Below are 23,719 nucleotides of genomic sequence, written 5' to 3'. Positions count from 1 at the left end.
GACATGTGGCCCTAAACTAACTTTAACGACGTACGAATATTAATAACTTGTGATGAATAGTTAACTATGCTGTTATGTACCCAAAGTGTACCATTCACAACTTGACCATATTTCAAAAATTAAAGTACCCCGGAATCTTATTGAATTTTGTTCATGGTCAGTATTTTTTAGATGTGCACTTAATATAGGATACTAATATATTTTTTTTTTATCCAAAAGTTAAGAGAGCTTAAGACGTACGTATAAAGATTCTTTGTTCTTCTCAAATGATTATTATATAGTAGCTCATCATGATTATGGTTCATAATTTTTTAATTTAATTACCTTTTCCTATTTTCTGTAATAATTCTGCTACGGGAGTTGAGAGATATAATTATTTATATGTATTTTTTTATTAATTTAAATATTTTAAAAAATAATATCATAATATATATATTATCAGAAGTTTTAGATAAAAAAAACTTCAAATTTAATTTTGTTGACTTTTAAAAAACTTTAACATAATATATATATATATAAACAAAAAATCCATCCAAATTCCAAAAGATTTTAAAAATATATAATCGTTTATATACTACTTTCTGTTACTTCAAACTTCTAAAAGAAGTGAATTTATAAAGGATCCAATGGGATTGAACAATTTGTTTATATGAAAATAGTAGTATAGTGTCCTGGCTAGCAAGATAAATCTAATGAGATATAAAATATTTGGTAACAAAAAAATTAACTAAAAATAATTAAAATTTATTAATTATTATAATAATTAATAAATACTAAATAATAAGGTAAGTTCTAATATATTTTTTTTCCTAACATTAGCATATATATAAATGAAAATGAAGATAATAATGAACGGTTCAAATAATGGCGCTAGAAAAGGAGTAGCATGAAATGATTAATAATACAAATATTTGCATATACATTGAAATATATTGCATATTGTACCAGCATCTTAATTAATTAAGCTAACAAAATAAATATAAGAGCATGATCATGATTTCCATGAATTTAAATAAAGCACTCCAAGGGCTTGCAAAATACATTAATAATTTAATTTGTCACAGCAAGCAAGAACACACATTTTGTTTTATTATTATTCAGGATTTATGAAGTATAGCATCATGAGCAATCAGCCTTAGTTTGTTTTCCTTAGCAGATTGACTGCTCATGATGTTATATCATGTTCATGAATTTTACTTTTATGTGTGATGATGCCATGCATGTACAAACATATATATATTAGTTATATATATATATATATATATATATGCTGCCCCCTACTTAATTAATTAATTAATTATAATTAATTAAACTTGATCTACCGAAAACCGCCACCAAGGGCTGGAGCCCAATAATCAGCACCATTGTCACTTCCAACTTGAAGTGTGCATGAAACCGGAACCAAACACAACCCTCTACTCCTTAGGTCCTTCTTAGTCTCTTCTTTAGAATCCTAATTAGATAACATCCAAGGCAATAAAATTAGGGTAAGGAAAATCTAACGGATCAGTAATTTTTAATATTTTTGTTATCATCAATTTATTAGTATAAATATTATATTATTTTTAATAAATAAATTTTAATAATTTATGTGTACAAATTTTAAAAAATATGAATACAAAATATATTGATTTATGTGTATAAATTCTAATAAATATAGGTATAAATTATATATTTTTTATATGTAAAATTCATGTAAATATAAATATAAATTACTGATGACTAAATAATCGTAAAAAATAATAATATTTATTAATCATGTAACATTGCTCTTAGTATAAGATTTAAAAATATTGGTCTAGTTTCTTAAAAGAGTTTTACAAATCAGTATCCTAAAGTATTTTTTCTTTTTTGGACTTTGCCCTTGAGTATAAGGTTAAGGAAGAAAATATTTTATTTTTACAACATAATTAATGCTTTGTTTTTGTTTATATTTTTAGTGTTGTTTGTTTTCAAGATTTGTTAAAGCAGAAGTAAATTTTTCTTTTTCATAATTGTTTTCTTTTATTCACAAAAAAATTAAAATAAAAAAAATATACTACAAAAGGGGTCTGAAATAGTAGAAGAGGGTTATGAAACAGAAACTCTCATTGTAAAATTATAAAAGAAAACTAAAAAAAAATTAAAATATTAAAGTTGAAGAGGGCAATAATCATACCTGTTCACTAGTAGGTGCTTTCCTCTTCAAGCAGTTTTCATGCAGTAGCTATAACCAAAAAGTAAAACAAATTAAAATGAGAATCTAATAAACCATGTTCAACTTTTTGCAATTAGTAAAGTAGTAAAGGAAGACATTAGTTTAATTAAAATAATATTATATCAGATAAAGCTCGCTTTTGATACAATATTTCTCTTTAATTATATGCTTTTCTTTATTTAATAATATAATGTAAGGTAAATTCTTTAAAATTTCTAAATTCAAAATCACCAAAACCCTTAAAAGATTTAATGGATCCAATGTAAAAAGCATACCTGACCGGGGTCTTCAGGGAATAAACAATTTTTCTCTCCCTGATGAACCTAATAACATTAGATAATTAATTACAATCATCACTCAATTACTACCACATAATTACTCATCAATTTCTAATTAATTAATAACATTCTCACACATGCACTTGCAAGAACAAAAAGAATCAACAAGGCTCAGAGCTAGAGAGTGTGTGATATTATTCTTCATAATTACTTTCATCATAAGTGTTAATTATACTTAATGCTAAATTAACTAATTAACTAGAAATGGATTTATCATAAATTAATATATAATATTCTTACAGAATGTTGTTGATGCCTTGTGTTCCCTGATCCATTGCTCAAGTATGGTAAACTAAGGGCCTGAAATAATATCCAAGAAATTTTTTAATAAAAAATAAATATTTTAACATAGTTTTAGAACTTCAATAAATAAATAATAAAGGGTGTGTTGTTGGAAAAAAAAAAAAAAAAGTAAAGTGAACCTTTAACAGCGTGCTATATATATACACACATATGCATACATATAAATATATATATCACTGACTCATCATAGTTGTTTGGGAAAACTGATTATTAATAAAGGAATGTGTATGTATGGTACAAATATGTGAGAATTGAAGGAACATAAATGACCTCAATTTGACTCTGAAGGAATCTGATATACCCAATAGCTTCTAACAACACTGAGGCTGTGTCAGTCTGCAAAAAAAGTAAAATATAAATACCACATACCATAAAATTTAAATCCTCCATAGTCATATAATAAAGCATCCCTTTGAGTTTTCATAACCTGTACTCATAGTTAAAGAAAACATGTAGAGATAATAAGAATGTTTTTGATACATTTTTTCAATTTTTTAATAAATAAAAAAGGTATAAATTTTATTTTTAAAAAAAATATTTTACTTATTTTGATTTTTTTATATTTAATATTTTTATTATATCATAAAACCACTCATCTAAAAACTTAGGTTGATAAGAAAAAACAGTATAAATGATTATATTTCTAATACTTTCTTTAAGTAAGAATCTTTTTTAAATTTATTTCATTTTTTGTATGTTTTTTTTTTATCTTATGCTGTCTTTTTATTTTTTTAAGTTTACCAAGAATCGGATTTTAAAGTTTTTAGATATAGACTTCTAATATTATATCATGAAATCACTCTTTTCAAAAATTTAAACTAAAAAAAGAAGACGGTATAAATAATTATATCTCTAATAGTATCTTAAAAAACATACTATGTGTATTTTAAAAAAAATTAATTTATTTCTTTTGGACGGTGGATGATTACATCAACTATTGCTCGCTAGTGGATATATAAGATAGACTATATAAAAAATTAGGTTGCCTTTGATGTGTCTTTTTATTTTTTTATTTTTACAATTTTTTGCTCTAACATTTTTCTGTTTTTATTATTTTTAACTTTTTTATAAAATTTTAAAAACAAAATGTAATTCAGACACATTTTATTTATAGTCATTATTTTTTATTTTAAAATAAAACGGGCATATTTTAATAATTTATTTAATCAATATGCATGATTGCATTCATATTGAACTGATTAAACAAGGCTTAATTAATTAATAAAATTATTAATTAATTACCTTCCCAAATGGGGAAACCAGCTGATGAAGTGCAGTAATTCTGTCACCTAACTTCTCCTTCCTGACCTGAAATTCATGAGAAGATGAACATAACATGTTAATTTGTGTCGGGCTCAAGCACATGCTCAAAAATTGGCTCTATTTTCTTGTTTCATTTGACTTTTTCCGATTCCTTTTTTTTTTTCCATTTTATGATAAGGAAAAAAAAAGGGCTATGTTAAAGAAAAAAAATAAAAAGAGAGATAAAGAGAATAATCATGATTGGGTAATGGACAACCAAGAAAGACAACAGTTAGCATCCACATGATGTTCTAATTTTATGTGTGTTTTTTTGCCTGAAAGAGAATTCAAGGGTTGGAAGTTTCTTCATAGTTATTAGTTTGCATTAACACATACATAGATACATACATACATACATACCTTGAAAGTGGATTGAGTAGTTGTGGAAGGTTGAACCCTAGCTTTCTTCACTGCCCCACCACTTCCACTGCTGTTACACTTTAATTTTTACAACCAAAGAAATTTCAGTTTTATTAATTATAAAAAAAATAGTTTTTTTTTTTAAATTTAATCAAATTAATACAGAATTAATAGTAAGAAAACAAATTTAATCAACATTTTTTAAAAAAATAAAATGTGATATCATCACTTTTTTTATCAGGAAAAAAAAAAGGAGAGGAAAATTTCCTTTAGTGGATGTTTTTATGGAAAATGTTATATTTTTTTTAAGAGCAATGCTAGGGGCCAGCAATTTTTGTGATTATTAGCCATCAACTAGCCATCAATGATGATTTGATGGTGTGAGATTGGTGTGAAATTTCATCCAATGGCTCACTTTCCTCTGCTGGTTACATGCTGGCCAAAATTCAATAAAACTGCTGGCCCCTAGACTTTTCCTTTTTTTAATATTGTAAAATATGATAGGTTTTCTATGGACAAAATCAAAGGTGCTAATTGGTAAAGTTTCATCAGAAAGTAAGTTGGTGTTATAACTCATTGACCAAGAAAAGCTAATAATGAAAAATACAGATTTTTTTTTAAAAAAAAAATTTTTGATACATAGAAGCTCAATTCAATCAAGAATACTTAATTAAGTTTCATCAAGAAGTAAGTTTGGTGTAATTAATTATTTATTCAAGAGTTAAACATTTTTCAGTTGGTAGTTATATAAAAAAAAAAAAACAAATATTTTGTAATTAATGTTGACTAATATGGGTACCTCAGATGATCGATCTGGTGGTGGTGGTGGAGGATGCCTTGCATCAATATTAGTCTTATGATCACTATTATTATTGCTTGAAAAATCAAGCATGTTGCTGCTGAAGCTTGTGACACATGAATTTGGAGACCAAGATGCAGTCTTTGATGGCTGAAGTTCTTCATTTGCACCACCATGGCCATATACATAGCTGTTAACTGAGCTTTCTTGCTTAACATCAACAAGAGAAGCATTGTTATTTGCACCTTGATGATGACTTAGCATTTGATGATGATCTTCTTCACCCACAATTCCACCCCTTTCAACCCAAAACTCCAAATTAAAACCACACCAACAAGGATAAATAAATAAAGATTCTTGTGTGGAAAATTTTCAGATATTTTTAATATTAGTTGAGTTATATTAAGGAAGAACTAAAAAAATTCCAAAAACAAAATTAATAATAATAATAAAGATGTGATATACTTTACTTAGATCATGTGAAATTTTTAAAAGATAATAAAATTTTGTTTCTTGAAATAATAATTGTTAGGCCTGCCATGCAGTGATGTTGTTAGTGATCTTTAGTGTGTGTATACTACATGTGAGAGAGGAAATTAAAAAGCTAAGAAGTTATGAATTGAAAGAGAGAGAGATATAGATATATATACATGAGTAGCTGGCTCCATGACTCAGGAAGCTCTTGATTTTCATGCCAAGAAGGAGGCAAAGGAAGAGAGGAAGAAGAAGAAGAATATTGGGTGAGAAAGTTTGAAGAATTAGGAGTTGTAGACAAGAAAGGAGGAGCTTGTGGAAGAGGAGGAGGCCTCATGCTATTGATGTTCCACCAATTAGGGTTTCCGGCCGCCATCATTTGTTGCACCGGCGACCCATGAACAACTCCTCTATTCATTTCTTGTCTTTCTTCTTTCTTCTGTTTCTCCTTCTCTTCCTCTTCCTTCGTTTTTTATAAAAAAAAAAAAATTCGTCTTAGAAAGGAACAAAATAAATTTTTCCTTTCCTTTTTTTTTTCTTTCCCTCCCTTTGCTTTCTTGATGTTCTTGCCCCTCTTAAAAAGAATAAAGTTCTTTTGTGTAGAAACTTTGAGAGGTGCTCCTTGAGGTTGATTAAGTAGTAAGGAGAACACCACCACTCCAAGGAGCTGTTTTTGAAAGAATTTGAATAATCATGGAGCTTTGAGTCTTTGTTTTCTTTCCTTTCTTTATTGCTTTTCTTTTTCCATTTTTTTTTCTTTATTTGTTTCTTCCTTTCGTGTAATTTCTTTTCTTGCTTTTGCTTTATCTTAAAGTGGGACAGAAAAGGTGGTAGCATTTCGCATAATTAAGAAAACCCAAAACATATGTGGAGAGCAGTGATAAAATCTCTTAATATGTGTAATAATAAACTAATGATGTTTTATTATTTTAATTTTTAAATAGTGAAATTTTTTATGTATTTAATATTTGAAAAATATATTAAACCAAAAAAAAAAAAACAATTTCTCTCATTTGGAAGCTAAATGAATATTTAGGAAAATGATTTAAGAAGGTATATATTTTCCAAACTTTCCAAGATATATGCATACGTCTCAGAAAAAATGACTATATGGGTGAATGATATTTCGATCATATCGAGCCACGTGGCATTCTATGAAGGCTTTCACATTACAAGGGCTTTTAAGGATGGATGTTTTTAACACAAATTAATTTGACTTATCCAAGCTAAACAAACCTTCTTATTCATCCTTGACTCAAAACAATCATACTCATTCCATTAAGTGGTTGTCCATGGCAATAAGTATTCAAATTTGAATATTAACTTGAATTAAGAAAATAACCGTAATATTTTAAAATAATTAATTAGTTAAACCTTTTCTGTATTCTTATAATTAAGTCTCTAATTTTTTAATTCGAATATGCATAAATTATTGACTAATTAAAAATATAAAAACAAATATAACATTTTAAAATATGAGACATCTAAATTTTTTCGTCTAAAATATATAAGGACAAATCAGCCCTTCAAATGAATTTAGAAATATTGTATTTTAAAAAATAAAATATATTTTTATATTTTTAATTAGTCGATAACTTATTTATTTTTGAGATAAAATATACAGACCGATTTATTCTTAACTCATAATTTTTTTTAGATTGTAAAGTTGCTTTGAATAAAAGATTGATTGAGGTTCAAGTATAAATTATACCAAAATGTTTATTACGCACGGGTAAAACATTTACACTAGCAACATAATATAGATGAACCTAATCCTAATCTCAAAATCAAATAAATTAAGTCAAATTTTAGCGCACCTTTAAATCATAATGGCAATTGACTATCATGTTTGTATCGTGTATGTGGGGAAACACAAATTGTCTCAAATCTTAATAAAGGCGAAAATAGAAAGGCAACAATGAAAATTTCATGTTTTCAAATAATAACTATTTAAAATTTCTGAAAATACAAACCACACAATATTAGATATAGTGACGGTTATATTAGGGATTGTTGGTAATTATTAAAAAACTATTTGCTGGTATCTTAAAACCTAAAAGTCGTCATTTCACCAAACACCGTTAATCTATATTGTGACAATTTGAAACTGCCGTAAAACTCTTTTAAAATTTGTTGCTATTTTACCTTCTCATAATTAAGATTTTTAAAGAATTAATCTATATATCTTTTATTTTTTTAATTTTTGTCAAATTTTATTATATTTAATTCGTAGATAAATATAAATCTGGTTTCACGATATAATTTATGAAATTTGATTATATATATGAACGAAATTTGATTATATTATTTATCATTTTTAATTATATTGTCTATAAATTTAATTATTCATGTAAATATATAATTATTATATTTAATTTTCATATGTGTTCTTATTCGACAGTTGATTAATAACTAATCTTTTTTGTCCCTATATGATTTTTAGAACTAACTACATAAACCATGGATGCATTTTTTCTCTTCACCTAATAAATGCTTTGTGATGGGATGATTCATAAGACTGATCCAACTCAAAAGTTTCTCTGTTTTATTTACCTGCAAAATTAATAAATAGTTCTTCCAAAAACAAAAAAGTGTGATCATTGATCATTCCACCGATTCCCCCGCCCCTATAGTTATTATCAACAGAGATAAAGAAATAGTATTTAATTATTATATATTGGCACATTAATTATGATGCCATGAGGTTTTTTAATTTATATCAAAATTAAATTAGAAAAAAAAAAGAAAAAACTAGAAGAATGTTAGACGCAAGAGAAACCTATTGTGTATTGCCTAGTGTATTAAGCATTTAATTAAGCTTATAATATTAAGTTGTTGGAATAACGTTTACCTAAAGCAATCAAATTAATTTTCTTCTATGTATAACAATTCTCTATTTTTAATTTTTCCACATACATCTTTGTATTAAGATTGTATGTATATAATACATTATTGGAAAATTAAAGTCATGCATAAGTCAAATGAAATAACTTTGTTAACGATTCTATGATTGACCAATGAATCAGAAACATGATAATGGTATCAACGACCACACTGGTTTTTGATGTGAAGGGTTATGGCTGGTTTCAAATGCATAGCGCCAATCTCTGCTGTTACTTCAGCTTTTCAAAATTTCATGCTTCATATGCATAGTTGTAATGTTACGGAATTCATTCAAAATATTAAATAATTAAGTATTTTCCAATTAAATAACAATACTGTACTTTAGTTGGTAGCTTATGTCCCCTCCTCTTACATTCAATGATCTCATAATCTTGATTAATTTAAATTATTTTGTATGTATTATTATACTGAATCTATTTAGTGGGATGTACGTATTCTTTCAGAAGAATTAGTATAAAGAATCGATTATTAATTGGTTAATTTTTACTTCTAATTGTAAAAATTCTTATTTTTTAAAAAATTTATAATTTAAGATTTAAAATTTAACGTTTATGGTTGAATATTTAATATTTAATATTTAATATTTGGGATTTATAATTTAAGACAAAAATAATAATTTTAAAAATGTTAGTTAATATTGACTAAAAAAACTAGCTCTTTTGTGCATGAATATATATATATATATATATATATATATATATATATATATAATGCTAATAGTTAATAAGCCATGCCTGCTGTTGGACTCAGATTAGTTAAGATCTAACTAAATATAACAATATCAAATTAAACATGATTGTGATGATAGCAATTAAAAGAAAATTTCTAATCAATAATAATTATTATTATTAAGCAGGCGAAGCTAAGTCATCAGGTGATTATAATTATCACATATGAGAAGATTCGTTCTAGTTTTGTCATATAACCAAATTTTTATTCATTATAATTGATATTTAGGGTTACGAAATTCTGATTAGATGGATTTGATGATGAGTTTTAGGGTCCAGTTTAATTTGATCAAAGAGAGGACAAAAGTTTAATAATTATATTATAGAGAGATTTTTCAACGAAATTTCACTTTCAACTATACTTAAAAGAATATATATATCTATCAATTAAATAATCTGAAATAGGATAGGATAGTGAGACCATTATACCAAATATTGCATTGATAAGTGAATCGTTTTTTTTTTTTTTTTTTTTAATGGTGATACCATGAATCTTATATTCAGTAAAAGAATAACTCAATAATATATATGGATATTCAATTATTTTTGTAAACAAGGTTAATCAATAATTTTTTTCTCATGTATTTCTTCAATTTTCTTCAATTGATTTTTATTATACAAATAAACTATTAAATTAATTTAGTTAAATTTAATTACTAAAATAAGTTAGTCATGTAACGAAATATTTAATTAGGCTTAATGATTTAACTCTATGTATCACTAAAGTATATGTTAGATTGTTAGTAATAGCCTGTTTGTGTTTGGTATTAGAGTCTCACTTAATCAAGTCATAATAACATATTTATATATACCAAACATTATTAAAAAAAATCTTAAAAAACAAATTAATAATTTTTCAATAAAATCGATCAAGTAAATCATTTTACTATATATAAGTAATTAAAATACAGGTTAAACCTTGTTATCCCTAAACCACATAATTTTCTAATATTTAAAACCCTAGAGTGCAAGAAAAGTTGTTCATAATGAAATAATCCGATTTATTATTACCTCTATTATATTTATAAATAATTAGTGATTATTGAAGCAAATACATTAAAGATTTGGATCATGAATCGTATTGATAGTTTTAGCGTCAGTAATTTATTTTATTGAAGATTAAATTGTCGATAAATTGTAATGTTATAACATTTATTTTATTTAAATTTTTTTCACATTCGTCAGTGATATTCAATATATAAATTAAATTTAAATTTATTTTATTAATTTTTTATCAACAGCTGGAACTTCAGTAATGGTTACCGTCAATAATATTTGTGCATGTCCCAAAATAATATTTTTATCTCTAACAGTACTACTTCATGGACAGGGCGTTGTAATTCTTATAAAGCATATTTTGAAACAGAAAGAGGGATGGAATATAAATTTTTCTTTGAGTAATTGAGAAAAGCAAGCATGCAAATTGCAAATAGTGAGTATATATTATTTTGGGGTAACGTGAGAGAGGAGGAACAACTTCAGCTGACACCACACTTACCAAAGAGGTCAAGGCTCAAAACAATTGCTAGTGTTCTTCAAGAAACTGATTTCCAATTTCCAAGAATTTTAAACTGCCACCGAACCAAACCCTTTTAGACATTCCTTTTGGCATCCAAATTATTAGAATCTCATTCCTTAATATATATGTATAAAGTAAAAGTTTAATACACCAATATCTTTACTACTTTCTAAAAATAATTAATTTCGGTATCTAGTACCTTTGCAGTGTGTGATATTGAAAAATAGTAATGTATAATCTCACTAAGTAAATTTAATTTAGTTATGTTTAAAATTTTAAAAATAGAATGTTAAACTATTAATTAAGTTAAAGATACTAATACTTTATGGGGAGACTAATTCCCGTAACAAATTCCTCCATTTTTATTTATTAAACAGAAATTTAGAAGTTAACTCATTTCTCATATCAATAATAATGTTTGATTTCAGTATGCAAGTAAAATTAGTTCAATTATGGATCGTTGATGATTAATTAATTGATAGAATTTTAAAATTTTTCTATAAAAAGGATATCGAGAAGAAAAGTATTATAAAAAAATTTTGATTATATTTTTTTAACACAAAAAAAAATATGACTTAACAATAATATTGTTAACATTTATGTCACTCATTTCGTTAGCTATTCTTATCAAATTTATTAATAGTATGATAATATTAAACTTGTTTAAAATTTTTTAAGACAAAAATAAAATATTAAGAATCAAATTAAACTTTGACCTAAACATTAAGACCGAAATAATAATTTATCCTTAATTATAATATTCTTATCATGCTCACCAAAATTTGTTTGCTTGAATTAAATCAACAAAATAAAAGAGTGTATGTACTGTATTCTTAAGTTGTATATTCCAATAATGAAATAAATAATCTAGCAAATTATTACAGATGTAATTATTTCTGTTATTAGTTTAAAGTTTTTAGAAAAGTAATTTTGTGATATAGTATTAGAATTTTTATAATAAAAAAATTTAAAATTAAACTTTTGTTATTCCTAAAAAAATAATAAATTCAATATACAACAAACTAAAATCGAAAGAAAAGGGCCTATATACACAATTTATACTTTGACATCCAAAAAAATTATTGCATGAGAGAACGTGTTAAAAATGTATTACATTCTTCCATTGATTTAAATTTAAAAAAAAAATGGTAAATTTATGATAAATATAAACAGTTAAGAATAAGTTTTCTTCCCAACAAGTTGTTACACATGCTTGCCTGCAATTTCTTATTTCTATGAACATTCTTTGGCATATACAGTAAAGAAAAGAACAAAAACCAATGGTTGAGTTATTCCTTTGGCAAGCTAAATCCATCACAAATCAACAAAAATAATATTATATATTAATGAGTTCAAATTCCAGAGGCAAACATTCCTTTAAACCGCATTTTGATGATACTAACAAACAAACAAACCCTTAAATCTCGAGCAATATATATAATTAACATCCACTACTCCCCTGACCTGATTTTATAGATTATAGTTTCCTCCATAATATTCACATTCTCATAATAATTGATCAAATATCAAGGGAAGGGTGAAGGAAGCTACCTCACTAGCTAGGAATAAATAATGGCATTTTGTCATCGCCTTAATGCCATATCTTTGTCGGAGGCTATGTGTCTTTTGTAGCATACAACATTACCTTTTATCCTCCAAACCTTTTTCTATTTTTTTTTTTCTTTGGCTTTCCTCCTTGTCTTCCCAAGAAACAAACACTTCCTTCTTGTCCTCATCTTCTTCCTCATATATTCCCCCTTATTCATTATTATTCTAGTATTAAAATGTTTTTAATTTGGGTATATTCATTTATATGTATCTCACTCATATTTTAAATTACCATTGCAATTGCACTTTGAATTTAATGCTGTTTTTTTTTTTTTTTTGTTATGGCTACTTGATGATGATTCTTGTATTCTAGTTCATTTTCTTTCTTTCTTGCTTTCTTTTAATAGGGAATACATATTTTCTCTTTGTAAGACTTAAAATGGTAAATGGGCAGGGACCATTACCATTGACAGCATGCTAGTTCTCTTCTAGTTCTAGTTCTCCCTTTGGATATGATAGAATTTAAATACTATTCTAATTTTATTTGCAAGTTAAAAATTTTTTAAACACTTATTCTATTTATTTGCGGATTTAAAAATTTTCTATTCGAATTCTATTTGCAAAGTAATTTTTCATCTGGTCCTAATTGCAAAAAAAAAATATTTTTATGGTAATTAAATGTTATTTTTATATATTTGATTTTATATGCATGTCTAGATTAGTGGTCCAAAAAGCTTAGGTAAACAGATGTCTAGCCTTCATTTTATAGAACATGATTTTGTTGCTGTAAATTATTTTTGTAGTTAAATTTTTTGTTACTATAAATTATTATTGAACTTTAATTTATTTATTGTGTTATGTTTTTTTATTTAAATTAAAAAAATATTTTATATTAATAACTAATTTATTATATATTTTTGTAATATTAATTATATTTAAAAATTAATACTTAATTTTTGTTAGTGTATTTGTAAAAATATATTTTTAAACTTTTAATTTTAAATTTAATTTTTTTTATAATTTTATATTTATATTTAATTAAATCAAGTCAACCGATTTAATTAATAACTCACCGATTGAATTAATAATCCGATTGTGTGATCGAGTTGATTATCATTTTAGTTCTAATATATACATATATATATATATATATATATATATATATATATATATATATATATATATATATATATATATATATATATATCAACGTGAATAGTTGAACAGCACATAGAGATACGCATTAATCGGATAAGATTAATCTTGCACTGGAATCTATCTCACCTCTGCAACTTCATTTGCTCCGAGCCAACTCTACTCGTTTTAGGTCAGGTTATCAACCGCTCCAATAGGATTGAAAATTTAGAGCATGATAGATATTCACGAATACGGTAGTGCTGCCAATTTTAGTTTTGATCTTTCTAATAACATATATGTTGGTTTTTTTATTTAAATAAATAAAATAAATATAATAATTATCGAAATAAATAATTTAAAAAATATTTACCGTTTTGTATTTCTAAGTCATATCTCATTTATAATGTAAACGAGATGACATTACATGTATCTCGTTTATAGTGTAAACGACAAAAGACACGTTAGATGCATCGCAGCTATTTTGTTTACACTGAAAATAAAATAGACCCGACCCCTTATCTCGTTTACACTGTAAACGAAATAGAATCTGACCGCGCCTATAAGTATAAGTTTTTTACAGCGTGTGTTTGGGCCACATTTTGACTTAGTCAACCACTTTCTTCGCTCTTTTCACCCTTTCCTAACATATTTGAAACTGATACGATGATGGCACGCTAAGCGAAAAATGACGGGGACATCAACAGACTGAACGAGACGTCGCATTACGCCGAACCAACCGACTTCGAGGTTAGTTGCGTTTTGTTTGGTTAATCTAAGTATGTGGATATTGTTAGGGTAGTCCCGTAGTGACAAGCACTGAGTAAAATGCTTTAGGGATTGGTCTGTAGGATGTATTTAGAACCGTATTTGCTTGTGTAAGATTGTTATGACTTTATTAGGATTTGCTTACTGGCATATGTAATTTAGACACATGTGTAGACTAGAAACATGGAAGTATGTTATTAAGTAAAAGTAGCTCTATGTTTTTAAATAGACTACAAAAATTTATGATTATCTCTTTATAAGTTAAATGTTTTTTTTTTCCACTCCGCCCACATCGACTCGTCAGGGATAAGGGGAAACTCCATCTCGTACAACTTGAACATAGCTTCCTGTTTGTACACAGGATGCACATACGGGACTCACTCAACGCTAGCTGCGGCACACCTGACAAGTGCGTGGCGGCACAGATAGTGGACAGATTGGAATAAGCTACAATCACACGTACCGTCCGATAGCCGAACACGGAAAGAAATTTTCTCCCATCCCTCGAACGGCTCTAGCTCCTCCACAACAAACACAGAGGCCCGCCTGTCACAATGAGTGACATGCATCTTCAGTATCCCTTCTCTATTCTTCTCAATGGCGGCCAAGAGTCTCTGTGAGAATCAGCATCCAGCCGTCAACTGTGACTGCGCCTCTCTGTCCTTCATCACAAACAACTTTTGCAATCTTTTCATACGTGATGCGCACAATGGCAGAAATCAGCAAGTATTGGGTCCCCTTCAATACTGCTTTGATGCACTCGGACAGATTTTTGGTCATGTGACCAAACCGCCGCCCGTTGTCCCAATGTTGTAGCCAAATCTCCTTGCTGAAACAACCCGCCCAGTCCACTATCGACGGGGAGACTCCTCTCAAGGCATCCATGTACCACTTGTACCCAACCTTACTTGGACTATAAGCAACGTTAATGAGGTATCTCTTGCCCTCGACTGACTTGAACCAAGTCATGAAACTCGCAGCCATAACTCAGCGTCTCAGATTAGTAAGGAAGAACGACCATGACTCGGTGCTCTCGGAGTCCACAATGGCAAAAGCAATAGGCAGGATGTTGCTATTCCCATCTTACGCCACCACAATAAGCAACACTCAACCGTACCTGCCATACAGATGCGTACCGTTTACAGAGACAAAGGACTTGCAATGTTTGAAGGCTTCGACACATGACGGGAAAGCCCAAAATACCTTGTCGAACATACTGCAGTCGCGTACTAGGAAGTACCGATACGACACGCGATACGGATAGGACACGACACGGATATGCCGATACGTTCTTTTTATAAAAAATTGGATACGACACGTTTAGGATACGCTGTGAATTAAAATTTAAATAATATATTAAATTAATAAAATATCATATTGTAAATATAAGAGTAAATATAGTTACATAAAAAAGTCTTAAAATTATGTAATTATTAAAAAAAATAAAAAATTTTAAGCTAGTGAATAAGTAAGCTACCAAAGACAAACGGTAAGTAGATTTAGGTTTTGATTTATTAATTATTTTATTTTTAAATTTAAATTTTGATTTGTTTTAATTTTAAAATATTTTAAAATTAGAAAGAAAAAATTGGTTAATCGAACAATAAAATCATAAAATCAATTGAAGATTTGCAATCCAATAGAAAGATCCGTCTCATGAACATCTGAATCGAGTCGAACTTGTTCGGTACCTTATTGTATGACTCTTCTCAATCCCCGTATATCTGTGCAATTGCCTTCTGCTTGGCCATCCACACCTTTTTGTAGGATGGTTTGAAGTGATAGCTTATCTGGACCGCACCTGGCAAACCTGAAATGCTTACAAAGGGGTTGGACTGAATCAACGGCAAGATGACCCTGCAGATCAGACTGCTGTCTAACTGACGATGGTCTTGAGACATGATGGGTGCTGGACAACTGTACACTCCACCAACCCTTCGAACCTCCCTGAACACAACAAAATAGTATTGCTTTTACTACAAGAAAATGAAACATTTGTAACAAAAATTTTGTATCAAATTTAAAATTGTTACAAAAAAATAATTTTTTGTAATAATAATTGGTAATTGTTACAGAAGAATAATGTTTTGTAACAACATATAAGTTGTTACAAATCATGTTAGTTTTTGTAACAAACTGTTGTTTTGTTACAAAATATTATAATATTTTGTAACAAAAAATAAAGAAGTTGCAAAAATTTGTAATATTTTGTAACAAAATACCTTTTGTTTCAAAAATTCCAATTATTTTGTAACAATTTTTTTTGTTTCAAAAACTCTAATTATTTTGTAACAAAAAATAAATTTGCCATAAAATTCAATATTATTTATAATAAGTTATTTGTTTGTCACAAAATATAAGTATATTTTATAACAAAATTTTTCTTTCAAAATGTTAAACACTTTGAAAGTAAAAAAAAATTTGTTTATATAATCTTTTTTAGAATAATTTTATATTGTATAAAAAATTAAATTTTTTTACATATTATTTATATTCATTAATTTTTAAAAATTGTAAATATTATTTTATATTTTTTAAAAAATTAATATATAATTTTTATTCATAATTAGATTTTTAATACTAACTAAAAATTAATTTGGAAAAGCATAAAAAAATTTAATTAAATTATATTTATAAACTTCAATAATGAAATATAAAAGAAAAAAAAAACTAAGTTACCAAGTTGCAAGAATGTAAAAAGTAATAGGGTGAATCAGTAAGAAAATCCTAAGTGCGCAACTTCTAACTCGCGCCTCACTACTCATCTCTGCGCTGTCTACTCCGCCAAGCACAATGGAGCTCCTGCGGCAAGATGAAACACCAGCGTAGCCTCTGATAGTGAACCGTCTGCTTCGTCTTTGTCTCCTCTCCTCTTCTACCATCATTTACTCCACCGTCGTGTCGTGTGCATTGGAGTTGGGGTCTTCGGTGGTCTTCGTCCCGTCTTGTGTGTCGTAGCTGTGTGGTGTGGTCGTCGTCGTGGTGGCCTTCGTGGTGGTGGTTGTCGGCGCCGTTCGTGGTCACCTTTCCGTCATCTCTACTCCTCTGCGTCCTGCGCATCGTGCTCTGATCTGCCTCTGCTGGTTTGATTTGGCTTTTCTTCCTCTGCTGCTGGTGTAGTCTGGTTCGATTGCTTATCTGCTGAAGGTAAGTGCAATTTATTTGAGTATTGTTAATTGTATTGTTAGTTGCATGATAATCTACTGATGTTAGCTCAAACAAACATGATAGTATTTTTTGAATGCTTAATGTCCTGTAGTTACTTTTTTATGATAGCATTTTTAGAATGCTTAATGATAATATTCAAATATGAGAGCATTTCGGATTGGTACTACATATATTATGTTTTGGATGATGGATTAATTGAATAGATTATGAGATGTTTGTGGATTTCTTTGGTTTATGGCTGAATGCTTATTTGTGTGTGTGCTTATTTGCTTTTATGTTAAAGAATTGAAGATTAAGAGATTGGAGTTTCATTAGGGTTCTATAATTGTGTGCTTGACTCAATGAATGGAATAAAATTTAGATAATATAGTATAATTTTTTTATTGTTCTATTTTTGAAGTCATGCAGAAATATGTATACATTATTAAACAAGCAACAAACTGCAAGAGAAACATAATTGTAAGTAGCCTTCTTTTTGTTAATTATAGTTATATAAAAGTTATTATCTGATTTTGAAAGTACCTGCTAATGATTTTATGGCTTCTTCGTATAGTAGTAGAATCTAGTCTTTTCACACCAAATGATATTGGTTAAGAAATTTTTAATTAGTGATTGCTATTCAAGCTACTTTTGTTGTTTCAAATCTAAATTCTAATACGAATTTTAAATTTATTTTATTATTTTGGAATAGTTTGATGATCATATATATTTTAATATTTCAACTCATTTTTGTGATGTTACTACTATTTTGGTTTAGTTAATTTTTATTTATATTTTTTGTGTGCAAATAAATACCACTGCATGATGATCTTTGAGAATGATGAAAGTTAAGAAATAAAACTAATTAGGAAATGGACTAAGAAATCAAAAGCTAGTTGCAACTTTAGAAAACTTTTTTTGTTTAAACTAATTGAATGATGCTGTGTTTGATTTATTAAATGATGATGATACTAAAAATTCTGTTTGTTAGAGTACATAATTTGTTAAAAGGCTAAAAGCCAAGCTTCATGATTGAATTAATTGATGATACATACTAATGATTACTTGAGATGATGTTGAACTATTTGTTATATATGATGCAGTAAATTGATGATAATATATGTGAATTGTTTGAGTGATTTGTGGCTGGATTGTGTTGAGTAATGCAGAAATTGTTGATTTCATATGAGTATGCTTAAATGTGAAAAATGATTAAAATGGTGATTTATCAATCTTGAGCACTTGGGGGTAATTTAATCTTTTCAACAAGTCACAATAGGTAAAAAAAAGTTAGAATACAAGGTTAGAGTGAGTGAAAAGTTAGGAATCAATTTTTGACCTCTCAAAACCCAAGGTTACATGTTGCAGAATTATGCAATTTTGGACCGCACTTTGTGAATAAAACTGGGAGCAATCTAGCCACTCAAAATGGGTGAAATTATTTTTCTATAAAACTTTGATATGTCTATATTGTTTCTCTAAAATTTCAGAATTTTTTGATGTGTGATTTGGAAGATATGATTTTTAGAAAATGGTCATTTTCTGCATAAATATTGCTGTCCGAATTCTGAAACAGCAACTTTAAAATCACATATCTTAATATTCTGAAACTCTTTGGAGATGAAACCAAAGATGACTGAAATATTAAGATGTCTAGTATTTTATGTCCAAATTTCAGGATAATTCGAGTTTTGTAGAGAAAGTTGTGCTTTCTGGAAGCAGGGCTGTTCACTACTGTGACAGCATTCTTTCCTTAAAACAAAATCATATTTCAAGAGGCATAATTTTTTCTAGAGAAGTAAAAATTCTCTGGGACTTGAATTGAGTGAAAGATGGGTAATTCTAGTTCAATCACACCAAAATTTAGGAGAATCCAACAAAAGATAGATTTTATTTGATTTTTTTTTAAATTGGTTACTTCTTGCAGTTTTTCTGAAGTGTACTAAATTAGTAACCGATTTTTAAAAAAATTATATAAAAGTAATTTAGGTGGCAAAAGAGATCTCTGGATTAGTGTGGCTTAGCTGTCAAAAAAGTTCAAGATAGCGTGGCTTAGTTGTCAAGTTGTTATTCGGTTTTATTTTTTCATTCTTGCTATACTTCTCTATTTCCAAACTATTTCCAAAAGTCAAGTATATTTGTTATGAGGACTTTGGTGGAAATTGTACTTTGTAGTGATTTTTAGACAATTGATACTTATGTAAATTTAATGAATTGAATTATGATTAATTAGGCCGAGTTTATATATTGAATTGTCAATTTTTGATAATTTGCATTTTTGATTGGCTAGTTTTAAACTTTGAGAATAGATTCTTAAAAAATTAGTTAATTTTAACTTGTAAGTTCTAATTTTATTTTTACTCTGATGAAGATAGTGTTATATGTGATTTTTTAATTTTGGTTTTCATTGCTCATATTTGCAGGGGTATAAAATTGATGCTAACATACTAGACTTTATATTGACTGAAATATGTTAGAAGAGTCAAGAATTATAAATCTGATATGATACAATTTTATGTTAGGAAAAAGTTGTGTTTAGTTGAATTTGTAGAACTTATTTTATTGTAAAAAAAATCTTAATGACACGTAAGATATTCTAATTATCTGATCTATATGATTATATATTATATAAATGTTAAGTTAGTGTGTTTAGAAAATTAATTGATATATCAATTATTTAATTAAATATTTTAAAATGAATTTTCTATTTCTGTAATTAAGAATAAAAAAATGTTACAAAAGTAAGTAGTATTTTGTAACAAAATATTATGACGCAAAAGTTTAAATTGTTACGAAAAACATTTTGAAGATCAAAATTTGTTATCACTTTTGTAATGACTTTTGGTTTTTTGTATCAGAAAAATTTGTTACAAAAATTTTTTGTAACGGGACATATATACTGCAACGGCCCCCTTTTTTTGTTACAAAATTCTTTTGTTTCAAACTTTCGACTTTTTGTAACAATTTTTTTTATTACAAATATTGCTTTTTCTGACAGTGTTTAGTCATGTCGTACACCTACTTAATATATCATACAGAAGTACTGAAAAGCGCAACTAAATTTAAGCTTACCAGTATCCGAGGTTCTGCCGAAGGGATACACGGAGGCTCCATTGACATCCATTCTCAGCTTGACGATATTGCACATGGTACTTTAACCATTCCGATTCGATTACGCGGTATTCCGCACTCCTGCGAATACTATAGTTATTCACACCCTGGAGCACTGCCTCTTGGCTTCTAAACTTGTAGTCGACCCGAAACTCTACACCGTCGTCTAGGTTGTAATCCTCTTCACCCATGTCAGGAAACGGAGTCCTCTCATGCATGGCATCCAGATCCAGACTGTGATAGTGAGCTGGCACTGCCGATAATGGCAGAATTGGGTGAGGTGGAGGCAGGACATGGCACACCACAGTCTGGATAAGTGTCTCCGGAACACACTCATCCTCATCCCCACCATCGAACGAGTCGCTGTTCGCACTATCCGTCACGTAATCTTTGTCCGACTCCTCCTCGCCCTCCTCTGCCTCATCCACTGGAATGACGACATGAATGGGCGGTGGTGCGAGAAGTCGGTCGTCCTGTACATAGGTCGAGTGTACGGAACTCCCACCACCACTGTGTCCCACCTCTGCGGAAAGCTCGATTACCTGCTCCACCATGATCCTCTCATGGATGTCGAACATCAGTCGCACATGCTCGTCCCCTTGAAGTCGGAATAGTCGAAATCGGAAGATTCTGTTACCCATGGATGCCAGCAACCTATACGCCACTCTTCCGATTTTTCTCGCTTGTGTTCCACCAAGCTTGCTCAATATCAAACTCTTCAAATCCGTCAATGTTTCCACACGCTGAGTGCAAAACAATATCGGATCCTCACACTCAAATGTCACCCCATTGTCGCCATTTCTCATACAACATTTTGGATAAATAAGCAAAACTATGTATGGACTATTACTGGCCATTAATGCCTTCTATTCGTGAGAAATATGAGATTCAAAAAGGATAGAAAAAGTTTATGAGAAATACCAAGAGTTAGACATCCTTTTATAACTGCTTCGATTGTCTTTTATATATCTCGTTTATATTGTAAATGAGATGAACATTTCATGTATCTCGTTTACAGTGTAAACGAGATAGCCACGTTGCCGCTAACCTGTCGTATCTCGTTTATACTGTAAACGAGATACATGCAATATCATCTCGTTTACACTGTAAACGAAATATGATTTGAAAATGGAAAATGATAAATATTTTTAAATTTATTTATTTCGATAATTATTATATTTATTTTATTTATTTAAATAAAAAATCCCATATATGTTGCATCTACTTTTATTGTTTAAAAAATATATATACATATATGAATGGATGGTTGTTTCACCCAATATGTATATCATGTCTCTAATGAGTTTGGAGGAATATTTTTAATAAATCTTAGTCGAATATGATAAAATATGCTTTGATTATGGTATCTTGTTATCTTGCGATCCCCCATAGATGTGTTTGGGCCGAAAAGATATTTGAGATTTGTTAAAGATATAATTATTTAGATTTTTTTTGAGAGTCTAAGTTTTTGGAAGAAATTTAATGATATAGTATTTAAAGTTTTCTGATTTAAAGATTTAGAGTTCGATCTTTATTAAATTATAAAAAGAATCAGAATAAGACTTATGAAAAGAAAAAATAAACTTATATAAAAATTCATGCAAATCCAAAAAAAAATTTTGTATAAAAAATATGTTAAAAATATAATAATTATTTATTTGTCTTTTTTTATCGGCTTAAATTTTTGAAAAACATGTATTAGATATATAATTATTTGTGTTGTCTCCTTCTATATCAATTAAATTTTTGAAAAAAATTATGTCATGATATTATATTAGAGTTCTAGATGCAAAACGTCTTGAGTTTCATTCTTAGTGAATCTAAAAAAAATCATATAAAATAAAAAAAAAGAAGATCTATATATAAAAAATTTAAAAAGAGACTCTTATTTAAAAAATATGTTAAAAATTATATATTTTTATCAACTTAAATTTTTTTAAAAGAATTGCTTAATAAAAAAATAATTTCATGACAAGCCTTAATTGAATAACATTTTTATAATTTTTAAGTATAGCAGTTTATTTAATTATATTTCTTTTTTTATTTTCAAATGAATATGTTCAAAATAAAATTAATTTAACTTGATTGCCACATATAAAATGTATCATATTATTTTTTTTAGTATAACTACACTCTAAAAAAATTTATTTTTATTTTATTTTTAACAGTAATAAATTAGCTGTTAATATTTATCGATAATTAGATATTAGTCGTCTTATATTTTATCGTTAATAAATTTTAACGACGATTATACAATTATCAATAAAAACCTTTTTAATTACCATAAAAAAATATATAACTGACATTATAATATATATAATAATATCGATAAATATATAATAGATTTTACAATTATATATAAATAAAGAACTTGAGGTGTGTATGTCGCCAAACATTTTTGTCATGACGAAATCGATAAAAGAATTAATATTAGCACCCACCACCGACAATGGTGTGTCCACAAACTTTTTGTCATGTTCAAAGATAATACTCATTGGCTTGTTGAATTAATGACTCAAAATCTTGTACTAGTACTAGTATTATTTGTTCTTTGAGTGTTGATATGTTCTGTTAGCGCAAACTGTTTATTAAAATTTTGTACATGAATCAATAAATAATAAAAAGGCTGTTACTACTATAAAAATTATGTTAATTTTGGCGAAAAAGCACTACATAATAAACTATGAAATAAGTATTACAAATTGATAAAAAAAATTAAAAAAGGATACATTTTTAAAATTTAATTAATAGTACATTGAAATTTTAAAATGCTAAATATTCTTAAACAAAAATTTAACTTTAAAATATAAATATCATGGACAGCCCAAAAGAGTAATAATTGAAAGGATTTATAATTCAAAAAATTATAATTTTTGTTTTTAATATTTTACAATGATATCAATTTTGTCTATACGGCTTTTTTTTTTCTTTATTCTTATCCATCTCATTAAGTAGCAGAAGACATCCGAATAGTTATATAATTTTAACATGCAGTTTTTTTTTATTTTAATTGTCTTATGTTAAAATTCTTTTTTTTAGAATGAATACAAATTGAACTATAGATCTTTACGTCATACAAATTTTAAT

At 27.7% G+C, this 23,719-nt stretch overlaps 2 protein-coding genes across 2 annotated transcripts; both read right to left on the bottom strand.

The window, feature by feature from the left end:
• Window positions 1-865: 865 nt before the first annotated feature.
• LOC130982105 (transcription factor bHLH68) lies at window positions 866-6,520 on the bottom strand. The gene is made up of 9 exons (XM_057905963.1): window positions 5,950-6,520; window positions 5,300-5,597; window positions 4,501-4,578; window positions 4,081-4,146; window positions 3,109-3,174; window positions 2,776-2,835; window positions 2,473-2,520; window positions 2,159-2,206; window positions 866-1,453 (listed from the first exon to the last, which is right to left on the bottom strand). Exons 1-9 carry the CDS (start codon window positions 6,189-6,191, stop codon window positions 1,319-1,321), a joined length of 1,041 nt encoding a protein of 346 aa, XP_057761946.1. The 5' UTR covers window positions 6,192-6,520; the 3' UTR covers window positions 866-1,318.
• Window positions 6,521-20,589: 14,069 nt separating this feature from the next.
• On the bottom strand, window positions 20,590-21,489 carry LOC130981295 (uncharacterized). The gene has a single exon (XM_057904894.1). The coding sequence runs from the start codon at window positions 21,487-21,489 to the stop codon at window positions 20,590-20,592; it is 900 nt and encodes a 299-aa protein (XP_057760877.1).
• Window positions 21,490-23,719: the final 2,230 nt, after the last annotated feature.

Source organism: Arachis stenosperma, chromosome 5 (genome assembly GCF_014773155.1).
Source record: "Arachis stenosperma cultivar V10309 chromosome 5, arast.V10309.gnm1.PFL2, whole genome shotgun sequence".
Classification (NCBI taxonomy): domain Eukaryota; kingdom Viridiplantae; phylum Streptophyta; class Magnoliopsida; order Fabales; family Fabaceae; genus Arachis; species Arachis stenosperma.
This window is presented reverse-complemented; position numbering and strand designations above follow the sequence as displayed.

Excerpts from the sequence above, each read along its gene's own strand:
- LOC130982105 (XM_057905963.1), bottom strand. The coding sequence starts at position 6,191 with ATGAATAGAGGAGTTGTTCATGGGTCGCCGGTGCAACAAATGATGGCG. Across the intron at positions 2,836-3,108 it reads TCCTTCAGAGTCAAATTGAG|GCCCTTAGTTTACCATACTT; the intron begins GTCATTTATGTT and ends ATATTATTTCAG. Across the intron at positions 2,207-2,472 it reads TCCCTGAAGACCCCGGTCAG|CTACTGCATGAAAACTGCTT; the intron begins GTATGCTTTTTA and ends TTTTGGTTATAG.
- LOC130981295 (XM_057904894.1), bottom strand. The coding sequence starts at position 21,489 with ATGGCCAGTAATAGTCCATACATAGTTTTGCTTATTTATCCAAAATGT.